At 56.1% G+C, this 11,159-nt stretch overlaps 1 protein-coding gene across 9 annotated transcripts in view; it reads right to left on the bottom strand.

Annotated features, from left to right (window-relative positions):
• Positions 1-3,294: 3,294 nt before the first annotated feature.
• Positions 3,295-11,159, bottom strand: part of MAP2K5 (mitogen-activated protein kinase kinase 5) — a 228,882-nt gene continuing 221,017 nt past the window's right edge. For all 9 annotated transcript variants that reach the window (XM_074327515.2, XM_074327517.2, XM_088797318.1 and 6 more), the window contains one exon: positions 3,295-3,760. In XM_074327515.2, coding sequence (XP_074183616.1) covers positions 3,732-3,760 — 29 coding nt within the window. In that variant the 3' untranslated portion in view covers positions 3,295-3,731. The remainder of the gene's footprint in view (positions 3,761-11,159) is intronic.

Raw genomic sequence — 11,159 nt, 5'->3', positions numbered from 1 at the left:
CGGGCTGCCCAGGGTGAGCAGAGGGGTGACCCAGCCTAAACAGGCCAAAGAGGACCCTGTCCTCCAGCCAGAGGGGTCTTTGCAGAATCCCTCAGGGGACTTCTGAAGACTTCCAAAGACTCAAAACAGAGGGAAATGTAGACTCTGGGGGGCTGCCCCAAAGCAGCGGCTCTCAACCTGGGGTCCGCAAACCCTAGTTATGAATAAGACCATGTGTGCATATGGGTGCAGGTTATTCTGGGGCAAGGCTCTGTCTCTTTTGTGGGGTGCTCATTGGGGTCCACAGCCCCAACGGGTGAGAGCTCCTGCTGGGAGTCAGGGAATGTCAGGGCTGGGAGCAGCTCCCGCACTCAGGGAGATCAACCTCTGCACTTACCGATGAGGAAACAGGCTCAGATGGAGACATGCTCTGGGGTCAGCTTGGAAGCTGGTCTCCCTGTCCAGGGCCCTCTGGAGCAGTGTTACAGTGCCATTGGAGGGCTCTCTGTCTGGGTGTTCTGGGTTTAGGGGGGCTGGTCAGAGCAGCTCCCTGGGCCCCATTCCCAAAGGTGTATCTTTGCACACCCGAGTTTGTACGCATGCTATAGCTGGGACACATGTGTGCACAGTCACACGCACGTATGTAGTGCTTGGGGAGCTGTGGTTAAGGGTGGGGTTCCGAGTTCCAAACTGTGATTTGTCACTGACTTGTTGGGTGACCTTGCACAAGTTTCTTGGCCTCTCTGTGCATCAGTTTCTCCATCTGTAAAATGGGCAGAATAATATCACTTACCTCATGGGATCATTGTGAAGATTAAATGAGTCACTAGCAAGCCCTCAGCACAGTGCTGGCTCATTTTCCCCACCACCCGTGGCTTGGGATTTGGGGATGACAGGCTTGCTGGGTGCATCTTCTCAAAGCAACGATAAGCGTTAAGTCTGGGTGGTGGCTGGTTCACATTCCGGGGTGGTCAGGCCCCTCTGTGGAGCCCCTGAGCATTCCCACTCACTGAGTGCCCCTCACTGCCCTGAGCACTGACCAGGGAGGAGCTGCCTGAACGGCCTGGGCCTCAGCCAGTTCTGTGATCTTCCTAGTCCCAGGGAACAGCAGGTGCTCAGTAAGGAGTTGAACACTCTGTCTGGGGCCCGGGGCAGCTAGAGGCCTGCACCACCTTGAAAAGTGTGGAACATGATGAGGACTCAGACCCTCCCCAGGGAAACAGTGATGCCTCACTAGCGTGGCCCCTCCATGGAGGACTGAGCCTGGGCTTGGAATCACAGCCCTGCCACTTTTGGCCACTCAGACAACAAACATTTATTGGGCACCTGCTAGGCCAGGCTCCCTGTTCTTGGCACTGGGAACGCCATGCCAAGAAAACACCAGAATCTCTGCCCTTGTGGAGTGTACATGGTGCTGGGGCGGGGGTGGGGTGTGTGTGTGGGGGGAGTGGAGAGGCAGGGAAAGGAGGAGACAGAAGAGAGAAGAAATTGTCAAACTAGTGGTTTGTAGAACAGTACCAAGTGCAGTGGAGGAAATGGTGCCAGCAAGAGGAGCATGAGTGCCAGGAAGCAGGTGTGGGAGAGTTGCCATTTGAAATAGAGTGGTCAGGTCAGGACTCACTGAGATCCCATTTGAACAAAGACCTGAAGGGTATAGGAGTGAGCCAGGTGGAAACGTGGGGAAGAATGCTCCCGTTCCAAGTACAAAGGCCTACATTAGTCGGCATAATACAGCTGCCAGTCACACATCAACCAAAGGTTTAGGTCTAGCTCATTTACCAGTTCAATGCAGGTGGTTCCTTGGGTGGCCCGTTCCTCCACACGGTGATTCAAGGATTCGGGCTCCTTCCATTTGTGGCTCAGCCTTCCCGCACCTCCTGCTGCAGGCATTCTTTTCATTTAGCAGGAGGATGGAGAAAGGGGTAGTGGAGGAGGCACATCTGCATCTTAAGCTTTCTGGCCGGGAAGCAACATGCCATTGGCTCTCATTCCATTGACAAACACTAGTCACATGGCCCGTTAAATGCAAGGGGAACTGGGAGATGTCCCCGCTGCGTCGTCCAGGGCTGGGCAGCGGCTTCCTAGCTGCTACACTATGGAGGGAGTGTGAACCTTCTGGGGTTGGCTGGCTGTCTGTGCCGTGGCCTGAGGTGGGCGGGCGTGTGTGCCTGGCTGTCACGGGTCGGTGAGGAGGCCTGGTAGCTTGGGCAGAGTGAGTTGGGGGTGATGGGAGTTGGGGTCAGAGATAATGGGGGTAGATTGTAGGGTGACACCGGCCATTGTTGGGTCTTTGGCTTGTCCTCTGAGCGAGCTGGGAGATCCCGGAGGTTCTGAGTGGGGCATGATCTGCCTGGCTTTAACTGGCTCCCTCTAGCAGCCGTGTGGAAAACAGACTGCCAGGGGCAGGGTGGGAGCAGGGCCTGGCAGGAAGAGGCTGCTGCAGTGATCCAGGAACGGAGCCTTGGATAAAGATGGGAAGTGGTGGAATCAATACATTTTGAAGGCAAAGACAACGGGACTTCCAGGTGGGCTAGATGGGGGGTGTGAAGAGAAATGAGTCACGGCCAAGTCCCAGGATGTAGCTTGGGCCCTGGGAAAACAGAGACGGGAACGTGGTGGAGGAGGTTGTGGATGAGTTCGGATGCCACTTAGACCTCCAAGGGGAAACCTGAGCCTCACTGAGCCTGTTCCTCACCTGTAAAATGGGGGTCACCACACTTACCTGGAGGATGGTTGAGAAGATTACCTGAGAAGATGACTGAATAAATAGCCTGAGGTGAATAAGGTTCGCTGGGTGTGGGGTCAAGGGCAGTGGGGGGCAGCGTGCTATAAAGGGGAGCCGGTGGTGGGGAGTGCGGGTGGAAGGAGGGCCTCTTAGAACCACCTTTTCCAACTCCTGGGCTCCTGCCCCCTCCTCACTCACTGCGCAGGGTCAAACCACTGTGTTGGAGCTCCTGTTGCTGTCGGGACAGCCCAGCCTTCGCGTGGGACAAACCCCAGTCCAGCAAGGAGCACATGATGGGGCGCTGAGATGTCAGCTCTAGTGCTGGCTCAGCTACTCCTGCTGAGAGACTTGGTTTGGGGACCTCCACGCCTCGATTCTGGGTCTGTCAATTGGGCTGGGCTGTGGGCCTCATCCCAGAACACCATGAGGTACTCAGGTGCTTGCAAGTGCCTGGGGAAGGGCAGCTCCATGCCCGGGGGGGGGGGGGTGGCACTGCCACACACCCCTGCTGAAGTGGGAGCCCCCCTCCCCCAACCCTGGGTGGGTAACAGGCACCCTGTACAGTACATCCCTCATGGGGGAGACAATCATAAAGCAGTAATACTTTTATTTCCATCAGTGCTGCTGATGGCACTTGACCCTTTACAAATAAAAACGTTAGGAAAAAGGAAGAGGGCAGGTGCATAGGAGCCTCCATTTGTTGATGCTCCCACCCCTTTACCTTCCCCTCAGTCGATGCCTCCAGATAGGAGGGGGCGAAGCTTGACCTGGCCAGGGCTGGCTATCCCTGATGGCTCCCTAGGCGAGGCCATCTACCGGCGGGGCTGAAGGTGAGAGCAGGGGAGCCCGGGCCCAGCAAAGCTCTTCTGGTGTAGACAGCAAACGGAAAGGGTGCGACAGGTGGGGTTTCCGCTTGGTGACCAGTCCTGGGCTTTCGGCACCCCACAGGCCTCAGGGAGGCCCCTGCTGGCTGCGCCTCTCCTCCAGCGCCCTGCACACCCACATGGACACCACAGTGGCGTTTCCATCATTGAACTGCACGATGAACGGGTGGCCCTGCGGAGAAGAGGAGTAGGTTGTGACAGGCAATCCCCAGACTTTGTACCTGAGTATCCTTGCCAAGGCCTGTTCTCAGGCCGGACCTTAGTTCTTCTCCCCAGCAGCCCTCTGAAGCAGGGAGGGTGGCGATCAGTCCCATTTCACAGCTGGATGACTGAAGTCCAGGGCAGAGCAGTGACAGGTCTGGCTGGAGCACTCACTGCACACCTTGGGCTCTGCCTGGTCTCGGTGACCTTCTCCTGAAACACCAACCAGCCTGAAAGCTCCCCAGGGGTGAGGGCCTGTCTTAACTCTGTACTGCCTGCCCCGCCTCAGCCCGCCATCACCAACAGCTGGCCAGCCAAAGCCGGGCTCCTCAGCTGCCAGCGTTCCAGTCCAGCGCCTGCCCAGAGACCAGAGAATCGTAGTGTCAGAGGCTACGTTAGTTTCTTCCAGTTTTCTTCTATGTCTAAAGCTCTAGGAATAGGTCCCAATCTGTGAGTGGAGAGAAAGGAAGAGGGATGTGCCTGTATGTGCAGATCTACTCTGGTGCCTAGTGAGTGCTGGGCACTGGATTCTGAAGGGGCCAGTACGGTCTCTGTGGGCCTGGCTTGGGCTACTTAGCCCACAGGCAGGCTGGGTTATATTTAGCCAGTCCCCTCCCCTGCTGCTCTGAAGAATCAAGATTCACACTCCTAATCTTAGGGCCTCCTGGGAGTTCCCAGGGAAAGCCAGAACAAAGCAGGCAAAGCATATAGTCAAGCTGGCCACAGGTCAAAGGTGAAAGGAAGTCAGAAAAGCATTCTCTTCCTTCCTCACCAAGTAGCTTCTCTGCTAAGGACTATATACCTGCCTGCTCCCTTCCCTACCAAAAAGGGTAACCTTACACTCATGGAGCCACAGTGAATGAGCAGAGAAGGGGGGCTCCAGCTGCCCTGCTTTCTCCTGCTTTCTGTGCCCTTCTTGGGCTTCCTTCCCGCCTCCTGAGCTGGGCTCTCAGGGCTGCCTTCCCAGGACATGCCAGTCTTCGCCTGCAGCCCTGGGAACGGCCAGCCCCTGGCCACATGCTCAAAGCTCCGAGCTGCCTCCAGATGAGCTCATCGCGTGGCTGGGAGGGATGGGGCTTCAGGGTTCCGACGCCCTGGGTGCCTGGACCCGAGTGTCTGCAGGAGCAGTCGAGGACCAGGCCAGGAGAGGGAAAGGGGCTGCTCTGTCAGGCCTGAGATGTCTCTGGGGACAGGGAGGAAGAATGTCCAGGCTTCCTCAGCCTGGGCTGATGTTTCCCTTCACCCAGCTTTCCCAATCCAGGCAAGGAAAACCACCCCTGAAGCAGCCTGCATGCTCGAGCTCGAAGGTACACAGACCTGTCAGAGGTGCAGTGGGAGGAAAATCAGCTTGGAGGGTGCCAAAGGCACCTAGCCCAGGCGGGGTGACTCAGCGAGGCCATCATGGAGCAAGGCCTGGAGCCCAGCTGGGTGCCTTCTGTGACCTGCCCTCTGCACTCTGGCGGGGGGGGGGGGCTCCTAACACATCTGCAGGACCTCCACGGGAGCACGCTGCCGGGGAAGGGGAGGTGGAGGCCAGGATGGTGCGTGGCTGTGCTGCACGCAGCACTCGCCTGGGTGGGGGCTGAGGCAGGAGAGGCCCAGGAGGGACTGTCTTGGCTCCCACATGTTCCCCCCCCATGTATACGCGTACCCTATACCTGCCTTCCCAGACCGCTGCCTAGATTGCGGGGCTTCTTTCTCAAGTCAGAGAGTGTGCATTTCCTTTTCAGGAGGCTCAGGAGAGGCGACCTCGCGCCCTTGTGAAGAACAAAGGGAGAAGCTGTGCTCAGGAGCCGATGGGCCCCTCCCACGAAGCCTGGGGTAGCACAGTGTCACTTTCCCAGAATGCCCGGTGACTTTGGGGCCCATATGCTCCATCTCTGTTATCATCTGCTCGGGAACAAGCAGAGCGGAACTGCAGGAGGGGAGAATGGAGGCATTCCTCCAGTTGGGAAGGCTGATGGCCGCACTGCAGGGAAGCATTTTGCCCAAGTGCCCTGGGAGGAGGGAGGAGAGGGTCGGCATCCACTGCTCTGGTGGAGACTCTGCCCCTTTCCTGCCCTCCTTGGCTGGGAGGTGACTCCCATTTCCTGCTAATCCCTGACGCTTTACACCACCTTGCAAGGGAGTGACCTGGATGAGTGGCCGCTGTCCCCAGCTATTGTTGGCTGGTTTGGGAGGGATGGGAGGAGGAGGAATCACAGAGGGAGCCGGGAAGGGTGGGGTGGGGGTGGGGCGACAGACAGACAGACATGAAGGGGCATCCAGGGCTGCACCATGAGTTTTGGAGCTGTTGGTAGCAAGCACCACCACGTGACTGAGCACACTGAGAAAGCTGCTGTGCGGGGACTGAGGCATATAGAGCTTCTCAGAGGTGCAGCAGGAGAGGGCGTGGGAACGGCACTGGGGATGCAGGGTCCACGGTACCCGGGCCTGGCAGCATCTCTGCCTGCAGGGACCAGGAGCATTTCAGTCTGTGGCAGAGGCAGCAAGTCACAGACTTGGGCACTAGAATCTCCACTTTACAGATGAGGAAATGGAGGCCAAAGGCTCATGGTTGACCTGACTGGGTTCCCCGAGCTGGGACTGGACCAGAAGTCCTGTAACTCAAACTCACTGCCCTGGGCTGTTCCCTGGACTGATTAGGGTGGACAGAGGGAGAAGCAACACCCAGATTGCAATGCCCCCCCCCCCGCCCCTTCCCTTATTTTTACCATGTGATTCACGTCTGCCTGGCTGGAGGTAGGACTGAGCCTGCAGCTTTGAGCCTGACCCTTCCAGTGCCGTCCTTGGACACACTTAACTCTGCTCTGACTTCACTCTCCCTCCTCCAATCGGCCCCGTGGGAGAAGCAGGGAAAGTATACCCTCACCCCATTTTACAGAAGAGGAAACAGGCTTGGGGAGGGGAAGCGACTGGTTAAGTGCTGGGGCTGAACTCAGGTCTTGTGGTTTCTACTCTTGTGCATTTTCAGGGTTGGACTGCGTCCCCTGTGACCCTGGTGTATGGCTGATACTGCCCCAGTCCCATGACATACGATGCAGGGATTCCTTATGAGTTTAACGAGCAAGCAAAATAAATGTGGTGGACAGTTCTGGGGACAGCATGAAAACCACTCGGCCGCCCTGAGATGCTTGAGTTTCCAGGTGGCTGTGGACAGGTCTGAGCAGATGCCGACCCAGCCAGATGCTCCAGGTGTCGGGGCCAGGCCGGGCTCCTGGAGATGGGTGGAAACGGCACACTGAGTAACACACGGCGAGCAGCACCATGCACTCAGTGCTGTGGGCCCGGCACTTGCCAAGGGCTTTGTCCTGGTTTTGCCACTGAATCTCCACCCTCACTCTGGAGGCGTACACAGCTATGCATCTCCACCCACCAGATGAGGAAGCAGACACTTAGGGACCTGTCTGAGGTCCCTGAAGCAAATGGCTGGACCCACGACATGGGTCACCTGATTCCAAGTGCCATGCTCAGGACCATGTGTCCTCCTGCACCTGCCACCAGAGAGCTGACTTCACAGGCCCCTCTCCGTTGTCTCTGAGACCCAGGGAAGGCTCCCGCCCCCTGCAGAGCTTGGGCGAAATGCGCATCCCTCCCAGGCAGAGGAACTCAGGTGTGGCCAAGCTCTGGCAGCCCCATCATGCTACAAGGAGCAGCGGGAGCACCGCAGGGCCCACGTCCCTGGAGCCAGCGCACCCACATGCTGCTTATCGAGAGCACCCCCTGCCCCTGACACCTAGGCCTCTATCCTCCACACAGACAGCGTGTTAGGGGACCCTCGGCAGTGGCTGGCAGGGTGCGTGCAGGCTGGAGCTGCTGACTGATCTCACTGGCCTCATCACCAGGCAGTGGGAGCCACTCTCATTTCCTGGATTCTCTCAGGGCCAATTGCAACAATTAAGCCGACGCGGGTTGAAGTATTATGGTCCACAAACTTCGCCACAGAAGATGGAGACATAATGAAGGGAAAAGGATGGGACTCTACGAGGCAGAATGGAACCAAAAGTGGGACACGAAGGAGAGCGAGAGACACGAGTCAACAACAACCAAAGACGACTGGCGTCACCTGGTCCAGACGCCCCCGCCAGTGGGCTGAGAAGCAAATCATGGCTGGCGCAATGAAGGGTGCTGGGGAAAAGCCAGCAACTCATGAAGAAGACTTGTAGTTCAGTATACTCTCTCCTTCATCTGGGCATTTGTGTCCAGTGTTTCACTAGAGTTTGACTCTCTCCTTCTGTAATAATGTCCCTCCTTTTTTGCCCACCCATTTCATCACGATGAGATTGACAGGAAGCTACTCGGGAGCCCCTCCAATGTGGGAGCGCTCTACCCTTTTACCAAAGGGGGCAGGGAGGGGAGGGGTCAGTGTGCCCACCGTGTGGGCAGGAACTGGGGCCTGAGCCTGCCCCGGTGCGTAAGTGCTGCCTGAGGCTCAGGTGTTTGGACTCCTAGTCCAGTGCTCATTCACTGACATCTCTCCCTGCGCTCAGTTGGGTCTCGAGTTTCTCCCCAAGTAGGAATTTATCTTTCTGGGGTCTCCATACTTTATTCTCTTGTATAACTTTCAAAAGAACATCATGCATTTAAGCCATTTAACAACTTGCTGGTGTGGCTGCCAGGCCTGGTCCGCAGCAGGCCTGTGGCATGGCACAGTAAGCTGTACACTCTGCATGGCTCAGCCATTCACCACACACTTGCTGTGCACCTCTGGCTCTCTTACTGCTGCACCTGGCCTCGAACCCTCCCAGCACCCCCATTTATAGATGAAAGAAACTGAGGTGCTAAGAAACATGATGTGGGGCAAGGTCTCAGAGCTAGGAAGTGGCAGAGTTAGGGTTTGAACCCAGGACTCTTCTGCCATGGAGGAACCAACTGCTGTGCTCCCTGAGTTTGATCATGGCGAGTTTTAAATTTCTACTTTTAACAAAGAGTACCCTGTACATTATAGGTGCTCAACAAGTAACTTTTAACTGATAAACTGAGGGGAGGGTGGCAAAAAGGCTCATCTGTGTCCTCCCCGTTCTGTCGCATGTGTCAGGCATTTCTAATCAAATAACTTATTTAACCTTCAGCCACTACTAGGTATTAGTATTCTCCCCATTTTACGGATGACAAAACTCAATCAGAAAGGTTAAGAAAACTGTCCAAGGCCATGGAGCTTGACTGTGCCCAAGCCCTCAGCCATCACGCTGCTGTCCTACCTCAGGGCTGGCGGCCAGCCTGCCCTCGGAGCTCACGCTGGGTGGCCTGTCTGATAACCCCAGCGTCCCTGGTGCTCCATCCTTTCTCTTGGGGTCTAGACTCTAGAGCAGCAGGAAGAGGGAGGCCCAGGGCCTGGAAGAAATTTCCCAGAGCTACAGAGACCAGACCTCTGGAGGGAAGAGCAGAAGGAACAATTAGAAACAGGATGCCTAGCAGCATACGGCACCCCTAACCTCAGCTCTACCTCTACGGAGCCTGCCTTTGTCAGCTCCCAACAGGCGCCGTCTCTCCCAGAAGGAGCTGTGCAAACACCTTGCCGACGTCCCTGAAGCATACACTTACTCTGCTGCACGTCTTTGTCATCTGAGCTCGTGTGATCCTAACGTGAGACTGGAAGCAGCTGAGGGGAAATTACACAGCTGCCAAGAAAACTTAGCTGGCCTGACTGGTAAGCGACCGGCTTCCGCCGGAGCCTGATGTGGGATGAGAAGCCCCGCGGGCTGCGGTGGGCACGCCCAGGGGGAAGCTCCACATGCTGAGGCTGCTCTAGACTCCCCGGGGGGTAGGGGTGGCTCTCTGGACCACAGGACTCCCCTCCATCAGGGCAAGCCCCAAACCACCAGGCACACCCTCTCCAACTGAGGATGCTGCACGGAAGAGAATGCCAAGGACCCCTGAGCCTGTTTAAGGAAGCAGGCCTGGCCCAGTTACACCCCAGTTACAACACAAGTAACGAGTCCAACAGGTGCTCCAGCGAGCCGGCAGCGGCAGTCCTGTAAGTAGGTGGTGCCTGTAAGAGGTGACCTGAGAGGCTGCAGGACCCCAAGGTCCACACGCTGCCCATCACTTCACGATTCCTTGCTGGGCCTGCGAGCCTTTCTTGAATGCTCTTTGCATGTCCCTTTCGGATTCCAGCCCTAGGGGCAGAGGTAACACTCAGTCTATTCTCAGAGTCTGGTGCCAGAGGGTGTGAGGTGTGCTGGGGCTTCTACAGATGTTTGGTTCAAATTATTAAGAAATATTTTAAACTGCATTTGTAAAAACCTAATTAAAAAATAACACACTCATCTACGTTCAGCTCAAAATGCTGATGTCTCATGAATGACTTCATAAAGAAGTGTCTACAAGGAATACTCACACATTCATGCTAAAAAACCACTTGTTTCTGTATTAAACTTGAGGTTCTGCTTTAATTTTACATAATAAAAAGCATTTCAGGGCCAAACGTTCAAAACTACCTATCTAATCCTTACTTACGCAGGAGATAACTTCAGATTAAAGAAGTTAAATGATTTATATTAGATGCACAGATGTCCAATGTCTGCCACACTGCTGACAAGTGGCAGGGCAGCAGGCAGCCCTTATAATATGAATCACACGAGCTCGTACGTCGGCATCATCCCTGGGGTCAACGCTTCCTTCCAGGCTCATCGCCAGGGGCAGCTGGGGAAGGAGGTGGCTGGATTGACGCTGCAGAGGAGCCCCCATGAATGGCTCAGCAGAGAGAAGCTGAGGCATTTCAATAAAATTCTTCTCTCTGCCCCTCTGTGGGGTGATGCAAGGAGCCAGCAAACCTCTCTCCATCCCAGGTGTTGCGAAGACTTGGGAAGGGCCACAACTGCCTCACCGAGAGCAGAGACACTACAATGGAGGGAGCCTCCATTCTCTGGTTTCATCCTTATCCGTGGAAGGACTTCTGTTACCACACTCCTGAGCTCTGTCCCCAGGCAGGAAGAACTGAGTAGGCCGGGCTGGGCACGCGATCTGATCTTTGCCCACTGGGTGGGTAAGTTCTGCCCTCTAGGCAGGCTCTGAACCTGACGGGGCTGCAGTTGTTTACCTCTCACTGGGACTCAGCGCTCAATTCCCCGCAAGGCCACTCGGGCCACAACAGGGAAGCACATCCTTCCATCCAGATCTTTACAGAAGTTAGGCCGGTACTCCCTTAGTGTTACTTCTCAACTGGTTTTGAACTCGGGGAGGCTGTGTGCTGGCACGGCTCCTTACCCCCACTGCATGCCACTGCTCTCTCTTCCTCCTGGGTGGGTCGTGAGGCCCAAACGAGGCACCTGTCTGCAGACGGTGTTTCACAGACACACACTGGGCAGCGTGAGGGGTGATTATTATTCCTTCACACAGAACACATCTGGGGTGGCGTGGCAGTAAGG

The sequence above is a fragment of the Rhinolophus sinicus genome, chromosome 3 (genome assembly GCF_057876585.1).
Source record: "Rhinolophus sinicus isolate RSI-liver-muscle chromosome 3, RSI-T2T, whole genome shotgun sequence".
NCBI lineage: Eukaryota > Metazoa > Chordata > Mammalia > Chiroptera > Rhinolophidae > Rhinolophus > Rhinolophus sinicus.
The sequence above is the reverse complement of the archived record's forward strand: the minus strand, read 5'-3'. Positions and strand labels throughout refer to the sequence as shown.